Below are 22,098 nucleotides of genomic sequence, written 5' to 3'. Positions count from 1 at the left end.
TAAACAGACACTCAGTTCTTCTGGAAAAGCTCAGTGGAAAAATATGCTTTGATTTTTACTGTGCACATACAAACTCAGTGGCACCCGTGGCAAAGCAGCATCCTGTGAAAAGAAGACAGTTATGACAATAGTAAGAATCTTAGATTAGCCTGTTGGTGCCCCGAGATCTGTCAAACTGAAGTCATGTTTCCCAGCAGATCATTGCCCTCAGAGTGTAGCTAAGAGGCCATGCTAATATTTCCTTCCTGAAGGGAGAGAGCACATTGGGTTGTCCTTAATGTGAACTGCATGAACTTTTGTACCTTTTCTTGTCTTCTCAGAAGGAGTATTTGTCCCAATATATCCAAAACATGCTGTTATGCAGGACTGGCTTACAAGCAGCATTTAATAAAGTAAGATTTCACTTTCTAATCTCAGGTTTGTAAGACTAATATGGTTTTCATTCATGTTGCACTAAGTTAGGTGGTCTTAGTTTATTATTACCAATATGTTTAATAATACTTTGAAGTATGGATTCCTGGGTCTCACCAAGCCAGTTTTTCCAACAGATCAAGCTCAGGCGATGGGGGGTTTTGGGTACATTTTTATTTCATCTGCTGTTGCCCTAGAGTCAGCTTTTATAACCTCAGCCTGAGTGAAAAATTTCTAATTCACTCCCCATCTTGTTTGTATACAGAGAGTCAAATCCTTGTTTTGGAGGTATTTGGTGTGGTGTTTGCTACGATTCTCTCACTGCTGGAAGATGAGGTGGGATATTGCTGGGTGTGTTGAGCTACCTTTGTGTCTTACCCTGACCTTGAATCACATGGGAAACGCACTACACTGCAGAAGTGTGTGCAGACATCAGCATTCCCGCTCTCTAAGTTGTCTTTTTCTTTTTACCTCCTGAGGTAGATTTTTTTTCCTTCATCCACCGGGGGAACCTAAACAAAACTTTGTGTACACAAGTCTTTAAAAAAAAGCAAGTTTGGGACTTGGTCATATTTGCTTTGCTAACGAATTCTAAGCCTGCATACATATCTGTATGAATTATAATACTCTTGCATATTAAGGGTTCATGTTTCCTGATTACATCAGTTTTTATCTTTTACCATTTACTCGGTGCTCTATGTAGTCACACACAAATAGGCAAAACAGCGACTAATCAAAACTTTATAGCCGCCAAACCCACTTTTTGTCTTTATTATGAAACTAAGATTTGGTCAACTGAGGTCAAGTTGTGCACTTAACACAGCTTCCATTATAGTCAGTGAACTCTGTAACAGAGAGTAAAGTCAAAATATAAACAGAGAACATTTCTGCAGCAGCTCTGGGCTGGGATTAACTTGGATCACCTAGTCTTCTGCTTTTAATGAAATTCTCTCCCTTGTATTTTCTTGTTTGGAAGAGAGTCCAAAGTTATCTCATGCTAATTTAGTTAGGCAGTGCCCTCCAGGGATGTCACAGGCCTCTGTGACCTCTCCAGAGAGACTCAGCAAAGGGATGAGGAGAATTAAACATTCCTGAGAAATTGCAAAGCAGCAGCCCCCAGAGATTTCGCATAGAAACGAGCTCCAGACTAGCTGCCAAAGACCCAAGTCACCTTTTCAGCACTTCCTTGACATGTCTCCGCCAGTCGCATCTGGCTTGATTCAGGGGGTCAGCATGGGGACTGAGAAGAGGTGGCAGCTAGAGAGAGCGGCATTCAAGGGAGGTCTGAATGCAGCGGCTTCAGGCTTTAGATGTTTCTCTGGGATGTGCAGCTAGATGGTTTTATTACCTTTCCTTCCCAGATGGTCTCATGCTTTGGTCTTTTTCTTTGCGCTGAAAAGGGGAAGAATAAAAAGTGAGGAAGTTTAATAATAAGCTTAGTTGTTTCATCAAATGGTGCAACAAGAGTTTGCTTCTTACCTGGATTTACAACCACATCTTGGGTCTGATGCAGAAAATACTGCAGCACCAGAGAGCTACTTACACTGACATGAACTATAGCTCCCACTTTCCTCTCTTTTCCATTCACAGTCAGACTGTGGAAATTCATGAAATTAACCTCATGTGAAGTCAGAATCAGGCACCGTTTGCAGGATGAAACTGATTTCTAAGGAAAAAGATTCAGCAAGTTTATTTCCAGGTTACCCTCAATTATTGTGCAAAGGGGAAAAAATTAAATTTGCTGAAGGTTAGGCAAGAGAGAAAAAGACACCAAGAAACCACTGCAGCTTGCTTATTAGTATCTTGATTGCCTGAGTAGTTATCTCGCTTATCTCTTGCATCGCAATGGAAATGTGCAATATCTCAAGAAATGTCTATTTCACTGAGTTTTGGAATGTGTGTTCTAACAATCATCTTCGTGTGCTCTCATCCTTGGGTTTCCTTATTCTTTTCATTAATTTTTTCATTAATCCAGAACTAGTCAGTATTAAGGAAGAATGTTTGAATTCCCACCTATTAGAGGGAAAAATAACATTTTTTAATATAAAAGTGAAGACAAAGGCATCTAATTCTACAATAACACACTTCATCATTAAATGTCTATGCTACCCTTAACTTTCTTACAGCCCACTGGTTGCATAAATATTATCACTCCATCTTCATGGACAGAAAAATTTTTGAAGTAAGGTTAAATGCTTTAGTCAAGGCCACAAAGAGAGTCATTGTCACCGCTGAGATTGTGATGCTGGAGACAGTGTCTGCTCATCATTTGCTTTGGACAAACTGCAAGCAATAAATGGGCTGGGCCTAAAGGTGAACCCACGCGATCAGAACGTGGTTTATGGTATAGCTATTAAAATATATATATATATACAGAGCAGAGAACTGTGTTCATGTGAAATATGTTTCAGCAGTTGAGATATAAATCTCTGAGAATAAAAAAAAAAATTAAGTCTTGCACATGAAAACCAGCATATAAGGGATGATAATGTCATTGTGGTGATAAATCCATTGCATTCTACAATGACTCATGCCTGTGCCACTGTTATTTGCCTGAGAACAGACCTCTCGCCCTCGCCAAGTAATCCTTGTGGGAACATTGTTCCTGATGGCTGGCCAGTGGCGGTTATTCCAGCCTTAATGGCAGAATACCTAGTGAGTGTAGAGTCTCGTTCATGTCCATTGGGGAGGGAGGGCCCCTACTTTGTGTGGATGTGATATGAGCGATGACTTCTGACGTGCATATAGCAGAGATTTATTGCAAGCAAAAGTTGAAGTGTGATAATGCTACTGGGGTATTCTGTAATAATATGGTAAAACACTTGTCAGCACTTCATCTCAGGCAGTGAAAGTCAATTGTATATGCTACACAGAGACAGATAAAAAACATAAGTATACTTAAAACTTCATATGGTTTGCATTTTTCGTAACAGCTCTCCTGACTCTAATATAAGACAGGTTTTAATTTTGTTTTGGGTAAGTGGATGTGCTTACAGTCTCACACCCACAATTCCATGGCTTTAAATAGAATCGCTCCCAGGGTGCATAAAAGAACACATGCTGTTATGTGAAGGATTTATCCAGGATGCCAGGACTGCATTTACTGCTGGGAACAAACTGAATAAAATTTTCTATTCCATTTTGACACTAGCCCACAGAGAGCAGCCGTATCTATGGTTTTAATGAAGACCCTTCCCTTTCCCTGATTTAGGATTTGGTGCGACTAACCACTGTTGCAGAAGTAGTAATTACTAATAATGGTGGAATCGGAATGATCAGAACAAGCCAAAGGAAGGTCAATGTGAAGTGCCTTCCAAATGTATTTTTGAGCATGCTCAAAAGAGATCTTCCTGTTGCCTTTTCATGTCTGCACTGCACAGCCAGACTTCTAAAATATGTCCTTTGGTTTCTGGGATTGTTTTACCATTTACTTCTTCTAGCTGAAATTCCCATGCCCTGATTTGAGATGGCATAGACCATGAGCTGGTATCTGATGCTGAGCACAGAGGAACTTGGTCAGAGCAACAGTAATGCTAATGCAGTGGCAGCAAATCTGAGGCGGGTTCCTCTGTCCTAGGGCTTGGGTTAAAACCGCCAGACTCTGCATAAACTGCTATATCACATGGTGGCAGTTTTGGGTACTGTTGGCCTAAAATTGAACTTGTGACATGAGGTAAAAATAAAAAAGAAAATAAATCCCTCTGTGTTGCATTACCATATCCCTGAGGCATCAAGGTTGTGCTCTTGTCTCTGTCTGTACTCAACCAAGAGAATTTAGCATCAAATTCCAAAATATGGTCACCTGAGTTCTGGTAAAGAAAAATTCCACAGAACCAGGAATGCGATTACTTTAGCATCTTGATACTTTTTCGGGTGGCTTCTTGCTTTTTATAGTTAATAAAACTGCTTGGTGTTTATTTTTACCACTGCCTCTTAAGTAATGATGACTTAAGGGTGAAAATCTTTTTTTATTTCCAAACCCAGTGGACTGAAAACTGGAATGAAATCAGAAGGTGAAGTTTCAATGGTGTGTTAAATGTAGCACGCTCTTTATTTACACAAAATATTCAGACAAGGATAACTAATTTTATAAGAAATGAAAGAATAGTAAATGCTTTCATCAGGATGAGAAAATTAACACTTCAAGTCAATTATTTTAGATAATTATTCAGGAGGGTAACATCATTTGGAAACTGGTAGCAGTCTAAAGAGAAAATGCCTTAGTGTTCAAAAGCATGAAGCAAGAATTCTGGAAATTTGGGGGGATGTAAATTATAAAATAGAATTCAGGTTATTTTTATGTTATTAGCTTACTCTATCTCCCTGTATTTCTTTAAAAAAATAACACTGTTCATAAATTTCATCTCCGTGCTCTTGCTTTGTTACTTTTACTGTCTTAAATGCTTGCTCCTCTTCCTTCCCAATTATACCCTCAAACATGTCTAAACATTATGAAGTACTGATTCATTATCTCAGAGACTATCTGCCTGTTCTCTGGCAGTTCTCTGCTGCTTTTAGCACTTTAGCACTTACAGTACTACCAGTGGTTTAACCTGAGCCAGGGCCATCTTCTGGACAGACACTGGGCAGATCCCTGCAGATCTACAGACCTTGAGTGGAGAAACTAGCAAGCTGAAAAGGCAGTGCTCACAAATGGGAGGAAAGGGAAGGAAGATTTGGAGAAAGAAAGTAATTGCCTGAATCATGGTATAGATAACAGCGTTTTTGATTGTGTGGAGATCAGTAGTACTTTGATCCATAGATCATGCTGCTCCTCTGATCCCCATCAAAAGGAGCATGTCAGCTTGCACTTAGCTGTAAGTGTCTGAGCAATCCTGAAAAGAAATAGGAGGCAAACAGGTGTCAGAAGCGTGAACCAGTCAGTATCTTTTTATAGTCAAATGTCGCACTGTAAACATTTTGTGATCAATATCTACATTGTGATCATTATTTTGGGGCTAATCGTTTTGCTCCAGTAAACATGCCAGTACTTGCCTTGAAAGCCTGGTTTGTTTTCTTGTGGTTAGATCATGGCCCCAGCCAGTCCTTCCTGGCATGGGTCCCTAAGACTTCTCTGCCCTCACCGCAACCTGGGTACAACCCTTTACTTTAGTGGTGAGTAATCCTGTCAAACGCGAGTCTGCTTCTTTGTGAAGAGGTATTTTGTCTTTCATTCATATAAAAATAGCAGAGAAAATTAATTCTGGAAGGGGAAAAAAAAAAAAAGGAGGGGGAAGTGGGTCAAATATCTTTCAGAATTGTCTGCTAGGTGGAGCCTGGGAAACGTATTTGTTCTATAGTCTTCTAGGTAATACAAATTGGAGTAGTTAAAACTCACGCGTACTTTCTGTAATTCATTTTTTTTTCCCATTTTTCTCTGTTTAGCGTTGAATTTCTTTCCCTTTTTTCTTAAACGGAATTTAAGGCACCCCTTTTTTAGCAATTGCGACAATATCCTCCAAAATTAAAAGGAAAGAAACATAGCACATTTGTATCCTTTCTGTATCTTTTCATTTAAATTACTTTGTGTCACACATGTCACTTCCAATTTAACCATTTGAAGAATAAACAAACCATTGTGGACCTAAAAATCTGTTCAAATTTTTTTGGCAGGAAAAAAGGACTATATTAATTTTCATTGTTGGTGAGGTTTCCCAACAAGCAGCTTTACTGTTTCTTTTTTTTGCCTCCAGCAAGCAACTAAAGATCATTTATAAAACTGTATACAAATACTTCCATGTATTGAAAGAACAATATTTTGACACTCAGTGACACAGGGGAAAAAAAAAAAAAAAAAAAAAAAAAAAAAAAAAAAGAAAAGAAGCCGTAATCTACTTTTTGATAACACAATGAGAACTTTGTGTTCAACTGAGGTGCATGTGAGAAACATCATGTTGCATTAACAGGGAAGGTTGACCTTTAAGGTTTATCTGGATTATAATTCTTGTGGTTTTTATTAATAAAACTGTCTACTAAAGTTACACAAGTCCTCCCTGAGATCTGTAAAACAATTGGCCTATCTGCTTTCAAGAGAAAAGTTAGACAGTATTTCCTAGTATTTCCTACAGATGTGAGGGCTTTTGTTTCAGAAGACATTGATACTATTTTCATTCAAGATGCTCCACAAAGATTATCAGGTATTTTATTATCTTAGTAACTTTATAATTGTTAGATTATTATCTTTAAATATATCAACTATACTCTTTTAACTTGAAAGAAAAAAATCAGGGATCTGAACACAGTTCACATCTACAGCCAAACTGTAGGATTTGACTAAATCAGCAAGCATACTTCAAATTGCTTCTGTGGCAATTTATCAACTGTAACTTTGAAAATCTGTGAGAAAGTTTATAAAATGAGTCACACCATATTACCTCTAACCATGCCCTAGGAGACTTCTAATATGTATATTGTTAAAAAGTTATTTTTGTTGTTTGTTTACCTTCTTGGATTCTTACGGTATATTTGCCATTGTTTTTTATTAGATTATGTGTTTTTCCTCTCAGAGGAAAATGGTTTTATCTCGAATCTGTTCTCATTTTATACCTTTTCTGCCAGTGATGTAACTGTCTATGGTTTGCAAACGTCACTCTTCTGAATAGAAGCAGCTGCCGTGTCATAAGTACTCAGTGTCTCCCCTGTGTGAGTAGAAAGGACAACACTAAAGGAAAAGCTTTGTACACAGACATTGGAGTCCTTATGTTCAGCATTACACTGTTAAGGAAGAAGCATATCAAAATGTACTTAAACTGATGAGATCTGATAGATATTTAAATGGTGTTCAGACGTTTTTTTCCATGAATGGAAGTTCCTTGAGCAACAGATCTTGCACCAACACTGTGATTTTTGGTGAGCTGAGAAGACAAGGTGATGACTATTCAGGGGAAAGGAAGAGGCATATGTCCTGCACTTCTTGGGCAGTACCTCTTTTGCTGTAGGTCTTGAGAGAGGGTTGAGCTTGTGAAAAGTGGCACTCCTGCTGCAATGATAAACAATGACCTCAGTCATGAACTTGGGTTTGCCTTTCAAATACAAACTGTAACAGCATAGTAAGGTTTCTGCTTATTGGGTGTACACCCTTATTTTTAAGCAACTGAGGAAAAAGGGTTTATTTTAGGAAAAAAAAGCATAGGAGTACATTAATTATGCATACTTCCATATTCCTGCTGTCACTGGCTTTCTGGAAGTATCAGTGTGCCTGGCAGCACATCCCCGCGGTTTTCTTTGGCAAGAGTCTCCCTGCCATGCTTGTCTTTCCTTATAACATCGTCAGAAACAAGTACTAAAGCAATAGTCATTGCTTAGGCTGAACTAAGTGCATTGTGGCAGGGAGCATGGGATCATGCCCAACACGTTTTTATTGCCTTTCAGGCAGAGGCAGTTTATACTTTACTCTGATCACAAGATATTTTTGCTGCGCTTGAGCTCCATTAGTGTTTTCCAAACATGTGTGCTATGCCCCTATTGTGTGTAGAACATGTATAAGGAGACTTTTTTCCCTTCTGTTGTGTATTATATGTATGTCTCACTGTCTCTTTATATAATCTCCTTATATAACACACTCTCATGCCTACCAGGTACACCCAGTATACACCTACACTTTTAACAGTCACAGAAGTCAATCAGATGTGGATGACTCAGCCAGCATAGCACCCCTTCTTTCTTCCCTGCCCCTCCAGAAGTATATAAATAGATAAACTGGAAGTCAGTTTGGGTTCAGAGCTCTGAGTTGATGTCCCCAGTCTCACTTTTCTAAGGCACAATCATCAATTGTGGTCATTTCTGCAGCAGCTTGAGAAACCACAGCCAGTCAGCTGGGTTGTGTCAGGAGGAGCCGGGTGATGGCATCTGGAACTGCTTCACATCCAGGCAGGCAGGAAGTGCGTGGGCATGACATCTCGCCACGTCGTGCAGCGCAGAAGATGCCGAGCAGCTTCTTTCCATGTCAGTGCAATTGAGTTGGGACAATGCAGAGAGGGAGGTGATACAATAGCCCTGTCTTTTGTGGCACAAAGGGAACAGTCCCTCATGATGCATGCAAGAACAGCAGTCATGCCAGGCTTTTGTGCTCGCCATATGGGAGAAGGTTCTCCTTTGCTGCCACATCCCTGTAAAGACTCATCATGCTTTGGCCCAAAATGCTCAATTCTCCTTCTCAGTGGTGACCCCAGCAGGATAGCTAGGTTTGGGATCACTAGAGAGTACCATGTCCAACCCACTGAATTCTTCTGCCCACTTGTAGACAATGGAGTATGGAATACTGTAAAGACAGAATTTCTATAAATGGTGATAATGTACTCTTGGGTCTCTCTGGGTGGTAATGTTTTCGGACTTAGTCAGAAATTGCTCCCTAATTGCTGACAGCCTTGAGGTAACCCATGCCCTCCACAAGTGATAAGTAAGTAGAGCTAGATATTCACTAGTCTCAGCTTCTTTGTCTCTGAAACGCATGAACAGTGCACCCTGAATCAGGCTACAATTATCTGTTCCATCTCCTAAAGTAAACCTTACTGCTTTGGTTTGATTTGTGTGTGTGTGTGTGTGTGTGTGTGAAATACAAAGAAGTCATAAGTTCTCTGCATAATACCTAGAAATACATATGAAAGGTTTTTCTGACAGTATAGGGCTTGGAAAAAACACTGTGTAGCAGTGCAGGGCAATATTAATTAGTACCAACAGGAACATTTTCCATTTATCACATTGTGTGTCTGTTCAGTCATATCTGGTTTGGGTCTTGCATCAGATGAAACATAAGAAAAGGCTTTACTCATTCTCTTGAAAAATCATCTTTTATTTCTAGAGCAGAAATCATTGGTTGTACTTTAAAGTCTCAGAAAGTTGGATTTGTATTTCTTTTCTTCTCTTAAATAGGCGAATACCTGATTACAAGCCCATTTTAACAATATACAGTGCTAGAGCAGACAGTGAAAGATAAGTATCAAATATATAGAGTTAAACATAACCTCAACTACTGAGTCTTTGTTATCCATGGATGACAGCCCAGTTAATAAATGTTTTCTCACTGGGATGCTGGACTGGAAGTTAATGGTGAAACACATCTACAACGTACACCAGATGCTCAAGACAAGCAGACACATCACAACCATAAGGGTAGTGGCATGCACAGAATGTACCTATACGGGGGTTGTGTTAGTCCAGCTTGGGTTTCCCCCTTCACTAGCCCAGGTGCAAACACTATGTAAGCAAAGAAATTTGGGCACAGAGAAGACTGTTTCATGTTTTGGATATGTTGCTTGAAAATGGCGCTTACTACTGGCAGGGGTTTATATACAGAAAAGGGAAGAGGGGAAAGATGAAAGAGGAAAGATTTTGGCAGAGGCTGTTGTTCAGGCATGCAGAACAGATATCCTAGTCCACATAATCATAAAAGTGTGTCTGCTTGCTAGACTTGCTACGTATCTCTCCCCGGTTAGGTTTCTGTCTTTAAATGTAAATGACATAGTATTGCCTTCAGACTTTGTGAGTCACTAGACCAGAGCCAAAAAGAGTTCAAATATGAAAAATATGTTTTGTTACATTTGCCATTAAAGGAACAGTCTCATTCTACGAGAGCTGAAGCCTGAATTGTTTCTATACTAGTTTTCTTCTCCTTTTCAACATTTGCCCACATTTTGTTAACTGAATTGAGAAAAAAATTAGGGAGAGGGTAGCAGAACTCAACACGAGTAATTTCCTTACTTGCTGTCAGACCATCGAAAAAAGTATTTACAAAGAAATACAGGAAAATCCACGATTCTCCATTCCTGCACCAGAAAAAATCCTAAAATGTATGACCTTGCAATGGTTAAAAGATAGCCAAGAGCCAAAGCCGGGCAATATTTTTATCCCAGTTCAGCCATGTCATGGGTCATGTGGTTCAGCATGTGAACAGGAAGGTGAGAATGGGTGAACTTTTGCCTCAGTTGTGCAGTCCATCAGAGAATAAATGGAGCAAATCACTCTGCAGCTGTATTGGGAGGTGAACGGCTGAATACCTCTCACACAGAGGCCTTTGTGTTCTGGACATGATCTAGCATTATGATGGGACGCACTAGGCTGAGGCTTTGTAGCAATTACTAACCCATTATCACGCTAGAACATGAGATCATTTATCTTCTAATTCAGAGTGTCACCTGTTCTTCATTTGCCAGTCAATAACCATTAATTACTTTCAGTGGAAATTTAAACAAAGCTTTTCCCCTCTGTTAAAACCAGTAAGCCATTCAGTAATGACAAATAAACCTGGAGCTGTATCTCCCCCTTTTCTCTCATTCTCAGCCCGGAGTCTGGTACAATATGAACTCTTAAAGGAAATGCCTAGAAATTGATAGGTCAAGGGCCTTTATTAGTCTGATGTGGGGGGAAGCACATTCCTGGCACTTGCTGTAGGGAAAGCATATTGAGCTACTGCTTGTAGGCAGATTTCTCATTGGTTGTCGTGGGCTGTACCTCTGGAAATAAAGATTTGAATGTGGAGCTTGTTCAAAGATTTTTCTATCTTCTACCTCGCTTTTGTGTTATTTTACAGAGTGTTCGTGCAGACCCATTCAAAACAACAGCATTTGGTCACCTTTCTCAAAGCAAAACTGAACTATCGCTTACTTTGTAATTTTTAGCATGTTCATTTTTGTCATACCTGATTTGATTGAGTTAATTGTAAGCGCCAACAGTTGTGAATGCCAGAAAAAATAAAAGAACCAACAGTGATAGATTCTCAAGTAATCATTAATCTAAACATTCTTTCCTGGTAGGAGTTGAGGCAAAAATTGCTTTTAGAAACTCTATCTTCATTGTTTGATTGTTGCTAAATTGATCCTGTAGAAATTTACTGAAGTATGAGTTGTATTTCTAAGACGGTGATAGCTTGTTTTTTGCAATGGTAGACAAGAATTGATACATCCAAATGCATAAAACTTGGTGGGATCAATTGTCAAAGACTCTTTTTCTGTTAGTATTTTGTAGCTGTCTCCTTCAAAATAGTGAATGTTTTAAAGAGAAACTTCCAATGCTATTTTATATTAAGACACAAAATTAATGTGTAAAATATCTTAAATACTCACTGGATTGATGAACGTCTCAGCACCCACACTAAAATTGTGTCCAGTTAATTAAAATACTGACATATATAAAAGTGGAGGAATGACAAAAAAATATCATAAGTCTGATCCAGCTTCTACTTAGACATATTAATACTACTTTACAGAAGTGCATAGTAAATAGCAGTTCCATATGCTAATATTGCATATTCAGTCAACCTACATGGCATTTGGGGCTGGGGGGTGATTTTTACCAAAAAATGACGTTTGGTTGTTACATCTCTGTCAGATGTAGCTGACGCTACACTGCTGTTTACGTTTCAAACATATGAGACCTTGAATTCATACAACAAACATCCACTGAAGTCAGGAAGAGGACTGCTATAAGTTCTGACTCTGACTGACTGACTGTCTGATCTTGGAAATCCTTATTCACTCAAATAGTACCTTCTCATATGAGGAAGCTTGTTGTTTTCAGCTGGACTGCTTAATGAAAGCTGAAGGTCTGTGAAATCAGGGACTCAGCTAGGAGAACCAGAACTATCACTTACTTATTCTAAATATTCCTTTTACCTTTCTGTGAAGCTGCTGCTACTGTGAATCCTGCAAGCTTGTTCAGTCATGAAGAAACATGAGTTGGTGATTTATGGCAACCTCTCAAATCAGCAGGGAAACCCCAATGTTCCAAGAAAGCTCGTATGAGAGATATGAGTTAAGACATCTCCTCCCCACAAGAGGATTTTCATCAGCCAGTCGGGTATTTCTGCGTCATTGGCTAGGATGTTCAACCCTGGAAAGGAAAAATAAAGTTGCTGTCATTGTCCTGCCCAGCAGGTCATATCCCTAAAGCACAATTAATGTCAAGGACTTACACAGCAGTTGCCCAAAACCCAGCCTTCCACGCACGTTCAAGAAGCTAAAAGGTTCAAAAGGAACATGTTAATAAAATCTTGACAAAACTTTGGAAGATGCATAAAATAATAACTGGGAAGAAAAATTACTTGCAAATAGAACCATTTCAGTGGAATGTATCACCTTGTTATGCTGGACAATGATTTATTAAGAATGGGGGGAAAAATTGAATATTTCAGGTGGTATTTACCAAGAGAAACTGAGCTGTCCCAAAGCTTTTATTAATCTGATTTGCAGAGTATCCACTACCATCAAGGGACCTACTAAAGTTGTTTTCTTTAAAGCTTATGTGAAGAGGTCAATGCAAATAGCGTTGTGGATTACACTGTGAGAAGATGACAGTCCTTCTTACCATATGGAGAGAAAGTTGAATTGTTTTCCTTTTCTGGTTATTTATTAAATGAGGATCATGCCATACAGGTATTCCCCTTTCCTCTCCAAAGGAAATGAAGTGTTTACATCATTTTGATTGATCTAAAGTAATAATTATTCTGTCCGCCTACATCTCCTAGGCAATCAAATAGTCCAGTCGTTAGAGCAGTGGCTTGCTCATCAGAAACCTGAAATGTACCTGCCGTGATACCTCAGACAAGTCACATGTGTCTTTGCGTATCTCTTTTTCCATCTGCTTTGCTGCTTTCGTGCTGACCTAGCTGGCCAGCCCTCTGAGATGGTGCTCATCCATCATTACTTGTTTTTGGGAGGGGATTCTGTAAAAGACATTGCTGTAGGAAGTAAACCTCCCCTGAAATGCAAATATGTTGACAATCACATGTTTTGCTTTGAAACCTATTGCGATTTTTGCTGCTGCACAAACAGTTCTCTGAAGGAGATGTTAATGGTTGTCTCACTTTTCTACCAGTGTTTTCTGTGTTACTGTGTCAAAAGAAAAAATTTCTGCTACTGTGCTTTAATATGTAACATTCAGCACATATTCAGCAGGAAAAACAGATTAATTTGGTCAATAGATGTTGACTATTCTTAGTTACCTTTTTAATTACTTACTCTTAACTAAAATCTCAACTTGGCCAAAACAAACATGACACAACAAAGAGCCAAAAGGACACATATTTTCATAATTCAATATGTTTGACATCGTTCTATAACATCCAGACAACATCGTTCTATAACAGCCAGACAACAGCACTCTGGACTGAAACATTACAAAATTTTGTTCTTTTCCCCATATCAGTGTCAATTCATGCAGTGCTTTAAGCAAGTGGATCCATGCTCTTGAGCACTAAACCAAGTCTCAGTGTTCAAAAGTAAACATATTGAAGTCTCCCCTGTAGAAACCCCTGTTGTGAAACAAATTGAAAATCAAATACGGCATTGTTTTCTATAATAAGAAATAATTGAACTCTTTTCAGAGTTGCACTGAACTGGCTAATAGTCATCATGTTAGGAAAGTGCCAATTTCCGCAGCTTGGGGTATGTGTGTGTATGTGTAGTTATTTCCTAATCAAAAATGCGGTAATACAATATCATGTGCCGAAGAGGCCACTTACATGTGCGCTGAATCTGACTTTATTTCTCTTTCTGCAGGCCATGTGGCTAATGTTGCAGACAGATGAGCCCGAGGACTTTGTCATAGCCACTGGGGAGGTCCATAGTGTCCGTGAATTTGTGGAAAAGTCATTTAAGCATATTGGGAAAACCATTGTGTAAGTATGATAGCAGCCACAGGTTGAACATTTCCAGCCTGTTGCATTTGCTGTGTTAGAGTATTGTTTCTCTACATTCTTTTCTCCCCCCTTACTTCTAATTTTGTAACATGTCAGACTTATGGGCATGAATGACCACCACAGCAGATATGTCTAGTGTTGCCCTCTGGGCCATAAGAACATAATGTAGGCAGGCACATCTTAATTTTTTATTCCAAGCTCTCCCATTCACTCCCCACGTTGGGGGACAGATGCCCCTCCAAAGCTGTACCAGGGTGCTGTTCATCACACTGCTACAAGAGGGATTTTTCTGCCCGAATCTCTATTTTTCATCCCCAGATCCCCACAGTCCTGCTCCCACCCTCTGTAATCTCAAGAGGTGACACCTGCCAACCCTGTTCTTTCCGCGTGACAGCCCATCAGCCACACCACAGGGATTATGTAGCAACCCACGCTACATTCCTATTCGTTCTTCTCCTCCTAAGCCATAAAAATGTTGATCAGTGGGTGCAGAATGTTTACAATGCATATTCCACATAGTTTGATTGAAAATACAAAATTCCTTCTCAAGGCCATATAATAAAACCAGCATGGCTTGGTGAGCGCTTTCTGTAATTTATATTTTTATTGTTTATTATTTTTTCAATTTCCCTCCTTCTGTATCTTCTCTGGGCCCCATGCATCAACATACCAATCTCAGCTGGAAAAGGGAGAGGAAAGCCACAGGCTCTTCCATGACGCTAGCGCCAGGGCTGTTCCTCAGGCCATCAAAGTCACTTGTGCAGCTGGTGAACTTTTGACAGGGCCAATAAGTTTTACTTGGGAACAAAAACTTGACAAATTCAATAAATATGCAGAAGTGCACAGATATATACAATATTATTTGAACAGCCAGTGGGTGGCTGGGGAGGTAATAACATTTTCTCCTCAATGAGTTTTTAGTCTGGTTTCAATTTTTGGCATCGGCTTCCAGAAAAAGTTCTGATGGGGGAGAGAGAGACTGTATAAATAGAATTTCTAGCCCAAAAGCTCGGTTTGGGGAATAAGTTTCTCTCCATATATTTAGCATCTCTTGATAGTGAAATGTTCCTGTATGATCACACATTGTCCCATATACCTTAATAGTAGTGAGGTTTGACAGGGTAAAGGGAAGGTAGTAGGAGCTCTAGTAATTGCTCTCTTTCTTATTTTTGCTACGTTTTCTATACTTTTGCTTCTTGTGTTTATAAGCTAATTCTCTCTAGTAAGCATTAATACAAATATGATGTGGATTCAGTTGCTCCATATAAGCAAGAATTCTTGTGATTTTGAGAACTATTTTGTCCCTGTCTAGTGTTGCTTGCAAAAGCAAGAATGAATGTTTGTTGAACTACTTTTTTTTTTTTTTTTCATTTTTATTACCTAATACTAGAAACTGAAACATATAGGTTGGTGACTAGCTGAATGTCTTTATTTGCAGATATTCTCCATATCGCAGTTTCTTTTGATGTCAATAAATTTATCTATTAGTTAAAAATTAAACTCTCTGCTTTGGTGTTGGCCTAAGAAGTCTCAGCATTTCCCAAGACTGACAGCACGTATTTTTTAGAAAGCAAATTAAACCTTGAGAAAACCTAAATAAAAGAACAACACTTACACAAATAAAAGTGAAAGTACTTTTATGAATAGCTTCTGTTATAAAGAGGATATAAAAAGCTTACTTTAGATTTAGTTGGTCCTAACACACAAAATTTTGTGTCCTGTTTAATTTTTTGCTCACGTATGGCTCCATATGATGGACTGCATATCATTCATGTTGGTGATTACTGCAGTCAGTCTTTGGATTGAATCAGTCACAAGTTTCTCTCTCAGGGAAACTTTACAGTATGACTCCAAGTGATGAGGGAAGGTAGGTATTTTGTGTGTACAAAGGCATATTTGCATTTTTATTATTATTTAATAACAATAATTTTCAAAAATTGTGTAAGAATCCTCATGACATCTACTGACATGGATTTTTAGGAACGTAAATCACTTTAGAAATGGGGCTAATCCCCATGACTCTTCTGAAATTTTTCTTCGCTGTGAATAAGTTATTAATTCCTTAAATCATTTACAGGTGACATATAAATAGCTATACATACTGAGGTGACATTCTAGGTGCTAATGACAGTTTCATTGCTGATCATTTTGGCAGTGGTGTAATTCTGATCATTTTACATATAGTATAGCCAGATAAACCAGCCGTTCATTCCCCCTGATCCCAGGGTGGGTGTAGTGTCACAACAGACCCACTACTCATCCTGTAGCCATCTTTCAAATTGCACTAGTTGTAAAATATTTCTCAGGATTTAGAAAGTTTTGTTAAGAACCTCCATAGTTTTTCTAGGTGTCAGCTCAGCCTGTGCTTTTGCAGCACACATAATTTCTCTCCTTACCCTCAGTGGCTTCTTGACCAGCAGGATGGTAACCTCTCACATTCTTTGAAACCCCCAAGGGCTTTGTACTCCCACCTCCTCCAGTTTGAATATATCTTCTTCAGGGAGTAGACTGGCAGCAAAATCCTCCCATTTAGCATTTTGGGACCCCACTGGTGAGTCCCACTGATCTGTTTCTTTACAATTTATGAGGCATCTAAGAACCTGCACACCAGAGTGCAATTGGTAAATGAGTTCCTGGAAGGACATCTGCTTTCTTCCTGTCTCCCTTCCTCAAAGTTTGGTTGAGTTGTTTAGTTGGTTGGGGGCGGGGGGGTGTTGCAGGGTTGCAGGTATTACAAAATTTTGCAGTCTCAAAAATTTATCTGGGAAATTTCCAGCATCCCTTTCTGCGGCTGTAAGTGATGGCAAACCTTCCCATTATTGCTGCACAATGCGCCTTTCAAAATTGATGGAATGGTGGAGTAAATGGCCAGAAGGGATGTCGTGGCAAGCAGCAGCTGGCAGAGCTCATAGCATATCTGAGAACAGAGGGCACACGTGCAGGGGCTCTTACCCATCTCTACTTTCTATTTTGGCAGGATAAGTTGCAAACGTAACAGTCTTAGCTGTCATATCTTCATATTGCAGTAGAGAACAGGAAGAAGAGCAATCCTGGCTGCCCCATCAACCAGCTAAAAATATTTTAGTTTATTTTTTTGTTTTCCTAACAGTTCACATTAACTTATACAGCTGAAAATCCAGGACAGCCTAAAAAGTCTTTCCAAGAAGATAACATAATACTCTGTCACAGCCAGTCATTAGCACGTCAGGACTATGTCTTTTATCCAAAATAAGAGAGAGAAAAACTTTACTACATTTTTGTAACTAATGAAATGTACAGCTGCAATAAGACTGATTCTCTCTCTGAAACTGACTGTAAAGTGTACACAGAGGTTTATCTTCCTTGTGTGTTTTTTTTTTTTTCTTCTAACATTTCTTTTTCAAGGAAGAAATTTCAAATTATATTTATATAGTCCTCTGAATCATTCAAATTCAGTCCTTTGTACTAACAGGAAAGCCTCAGAGCTACAAATATTTTCCCCCTGTAAGGATTACACTTTTTTTCTCTTACTTTCCCTTCTACTTATTACTAATTAAGTAGTACTTGGGGGAAACACTTCCCGCCTATAATTTGAAGTACAGCAGGGTAAACGAAACAGGCAAACGCTTGTCTTGACTAATTTTCTGTCATTAATCTTATTAAATTAGAACAGGATTGCAAAGATAGCCTGAAACCACTACAGCACTCAGAGTTCTTTGCAGAGTGTTACAAAGACTGTTGTCTGTAAATGTGGGAAGAAAAAAAAAATAACAAAAACCAAAAAACCAACCAACTGTTCAAGCAGTGGAAAGATTTATTGTGTTTTTTATTAATATAAAAAAACATGCATATTTGTTACAGAAATATTCATTGCTTCCAGGATCAGAATTAATTCGGTAAAAATTAAGATTTTACTCTAGTCATTTGGCTCTACATACAGATTTTACTTTAACTAACATGCCAGTTGGTCTCATAAAAGATCACCCTAAAAAGGGGAAGTTTGCAGATAAGCTATAAGGTCTAATGAGGTGAACTACTAGCAGAAGTGGAGCAGTGGCCTCTTCAGTGACAGTGATGGCTGAACTGAAATTGAACTTAAGGCAAGGGTTTTTTCTGGATTGTTTTTTTTTTTCTTTTTACCTTAAAATGGAAGATTAGGTTACAGAAACACATAAGATTTGACAGATTGCTATAAGAATGGAAAACCAACAATATGTTAGTAATGGTGCTCTGGGGATGTGGAAGAGGAACCATCGAAAGTCATCATCAAAACAGCTGCTCCTCTCAGGTCTGGCTGGCCAGTGTTATGTGTTGTATTTAGCAGCTCAAGAAAATCAGAAGCTTTTGGATGAGGAGGAAGGGAACAGAATCTCATACAGAAATTGGAGGCATTTTGAAGAGTGATAGCTGAAAGGAACACAGCCAGGTTGACAAAAGAATGCTGGCCTGGGTGAACCCACACAAGCAAGGATCCTCACTTAGGACAGCACCACTTTTGTTACCATTCTCACTGTAGAGTATATGTTTTAGAGGGCCATTTAACCCACCTCAGCTAGAGAATTAACTCTACCAGTTGAGCAGACTTTTATTACTTTCTTATTGATACAAGGTTTTATCTGTAGGCAGACCCAATAACTGCTTCAGAACTCAAATAAAGGTTTGAAGACTGTAACAATTATCTGATTTCATACATCATAAGAGGTATGAGAGTTTCTCCTATAGGAAGACTGGGTAAGAATTAAATGTGATCTTTCATGGCAAATTCCACTTTCTTTACCCCCTGCCCCCACAGTGAAATGAAAATAGTTCTCACAAATGCAATTTGGAAAAATATCTTATTTCAGGTCAGATGGACTGCTTTGTTTCTCTTCTAACCTCCTTTTAAAGAAAGAATAACTTAAAAAGAATTTTTAAAGCCATTCTGAAAGAAAAAAAATCCATTCTGAAAAAGTCAAAGCATCTTTTATAGATATTATTTATATAATTTTATTTCAGATTGACAGTAATGGAACTTACTTGAAACTAAAACTTTTCTTGCCAGAATGTTTTCACTTTCACAGAAACATTAATATACTTTGAGAAAACATTTTCTTCTCAACACCAGCTTTCACAATTTGGAGTAAAGGGGTAAGAGCTTCAAAAGATTTCCAATGAACTTAAGAAAAAGAAAAAAAAAATAGGGAGCCTAGCATGTAGTCTTTTTTAAAGTGTTGTAATGTGAGGAGTCACAATTCAGATTTTTGAAACTTCAGCTTGACAATGCTGGGAACGCAATAACAACAATAGCGTTGTTTTAACTGTGTTCCTTTAGTCAACAAACACTAAAGACCTGTTTCATCAGAGCATCTGAAAAAAATTTTAAGTACAACACATTATGGTAGCATACTTGTGCTTTAGATTTAAGCACAAGATCGAGTTTAAGCAATCCCTATGTCCTTGACTGCTTTGATGCATCAGAGCTGCTGGCAAGGTTGGTGGTTGTGTCGGTGGCAAAGGAACACATGAAGAGTCATATTTAAAGTTTCCCTACAAAAGATTACTTGCAAAATATATTAATGGTATGTTATATGGTGTCAGTTTTGCTGTTCATAAAGTGCCAGAGCAGAATTAAGTGCTTTGCCTTAATTGTGTGTGTAACAGCAAGTAGGCCACAAATCTGAGAAGTCTACACAAATGGTATCTCATATTAGGTGTGGAGGAAGAGCAAAATTTTCCTAAAATATTTTATTTTTAATTAATTTCTTGTTTGTTTTCAAATGTGAAAATATACTGGCATATATTTGATTTTAAAAGTCTATGTGGTAGTTTTCTGTAAAGAGGCTGAACAGCTGGAGCTACTAGTGGTTTTGAATATTTTTTAAAATTATATCAGTTCTATTTCTATGTAAAAATCAAGAAAGGAGATGAAATGCCTATATTTGTTCAGTTTATCTGTGCTTATGTGAAAGGTTTCATTTTTAGTTGATTTCACCACCTCAAAAAATATATGTGCTTTGCCTTGTTTGCTTCTCAGTTACAGCCATTCAGACCATTTGGTCCATTGCAGTGCTATTCCCACCCCACCCCCACCTCGATTATCCTGGCTCCCCTGTGTCCTTCCCTGCTCACCTCACACCCCCTGAGGTGGGTACCCCAGCTTTTTGTCCTCAGAAAATCCTCTACACCTGTGGCTGTTTTTATAACTTGAAGTTTGCTGTCTTACTGAATAGCTATAAAAAATGAAAAAAAAAATGGAATCTCCAGAGTTGAAGATTAAAAGGAGCATTCATCCCTGCTGATAGTAAGTATTATAACAGTAGTGATCTGCAGATATGGAATTAGCCTTAAATTAAATGTAGCCCATTCCTCTGTAAATCCAGAGTGTAAAACCTTTTGAGGTGAAGAGCCTTTTAAACAAGTAAACTTGCACATGCATTTGAAATGTGATTAACTTGGTTTTATGGACATTTCTGAGGTCAGTGATAGTAGTGGTATCCACTAGAGTTGGCAATGACTATTGTCCTAAGCAGTCCCAAAGCACATGTCTGCAGCAGCGAGGCATTCCATGTGGAAGCATAGATGCAGAGGGCATCAAACCCACTTTATCAGTAGCAGATGTGTGATCTTATGCATCCATCTCTGGGTGCAGAGTGCTCTGGCGTATGGCAGATGCCGTCAGCTGTGACAGCAAACCCATCCTTTACTTCGGTGTGTGGGTGAAGCTCCCCAGTGTGGGGCAGGGAATGGTCTTGCTGTGGAGGCTCATTGCCTGCTGGCTTCAGGACCAGCGCTTTGTGAAAAGCCTACTCTAGGCCAGCAGACACCTGCCTGGAAGCCCTGGGCTTTGATACTAGCTGGGGGTTGGGGACCATCCCCTCCCCATTCGCTATAAATTTAGTCCAGCTCTGATTAGCCAAACTTTCTTTGACCAGGGATCATTTGCTTTTCCCCCAAGTTACACAAAACTGTTTTCTTGCCTACTTGGACATCCACCTTAAGGATCAGAAAGCTGGGTAGTCCTTGTAGCTGGAGCTGTCTAAAACCACAGCGACGTGAGGGTTCCTTTTGCCTCTTCCACTGTGCTCATGCTTCAGGATAATCTGGCATTACATTTTCCACTTAACAATTCTGACTGCTGTTTGACTATAAATTAAAGAGGGTTTTAGTGAGGTTTTTTTTTTTTCCTTTCCTTGTTGTTATTAGAGGAAGAGGAGAGGGGGAGTTGGTTAGTGAAATGGATGCTTGCTCCTGGTGTCAGGCTGGCTCCCGCACAATCCCTTTTATCAGTAGTATGGTGTCCCCAGCTGTGAGTGCCGAGGTGCCGGGAGTAATTAGAAGTGCAGCTATCAAATGCTACTTTGTTCGAAAAGAGAAGTACTTTTTTTTCCTTGTGAACTTTTCACATTACTGGGCTCAACAAAACGGGTGGAGATTTCTTCTTAAGCCATTTCTATTGTTATATAACTTTGATAGCGACATTAAGTGAGTCTTTACTGGCTCGGCTGAGCCTTCTGGAGCCTGTTGGGTGTTAAATGGGGTTCTCTGCTCAGTGACCTCCAACAACAACTGACGTCTCCTGATCTAAGCACTTCCTGTTGTTTTACTGGTGACGGTTAGTTTTCTATTAAGCTCATTTGAGTCCTGCACATTTTTACCCTCTGCCCTTTAAAGGGAGGGACTAATGTTAGTTTTGGCTTCTGAATGAAAACTTTGCAGCCCAGGCTTCAAACAGAGCGACTGCAAAAAAGAAAGAAAGAAAATTTAAATTATAAATCATCTTTAACATCATGGCATGACTATTAACAGCTGACTTCACTGTGTCTATTATCTGTTGGAAATTATTTCAATGTGAAGTGTTCCCAGTGTCAAGCATCCTGCAGGCTTTGCTAGTCATCCAAAAGTCATGAGCTGTGCTTAAAAAATCATGGGATTTAAAAACTAGTAATAATGCATATTTGGTATTTCCTTCTGCCTTTCGGTGTTCTAACCTTCATGGGTACACAGAGGTCACATTTGCAGACTTTCCTCCTTAGCCCTCAGGGCTAGAAACTGAAAAATGAAGGCTGAGATTGTCGAAGAATTAAATTCTTCTAGGA

The 22,098-nt window shown here is 39.0% G+C and overlaps 1 protein-coding gene across 1 annotated transcript in view; it reads left to right on the top strand.

The window, feature by feature from the left end:
* GMDS (GDP-mannose 4,6-dehydratase) overlaps positions 1 to 22,098 on the top strand; it is a gene marked incomplete at its 5' end in the record, with an annotated part of 359,819 nt that overhangs the window by 263,638 nt on the left and 74,083 nt on the right. The window contains one exon of the mRNA XM_026841380.1: positions 13,905 to 14,023. Within this exon, the coding sequence (XP_026697181.1) occupies positions 13,905 to 14,023 (119 nt within the window). The remainder of the gene's footprint in view (positions 1 to 13,904; positions 14,024 to 22,098) is intronic.

The sequence above is a fragment of the Athene cunicularia genome, assembly GCF_003259725.1.
Source record: "Athene cunicularia isolate RWA chromosome 2 unlocalized genomic scaffold, athCun1 chr2_part1, whole genome shotgun sequence".
Taxonomy (NCBI): domain Eukaryota; kingdom Metazoa; phylum Chordata; class Aves; order Strigiformes; family Strigidae; genus Athene; species Athene cunicularia.
This window is presented reverse-complemented; position numbering and strand designations above follow the sequence as displayed.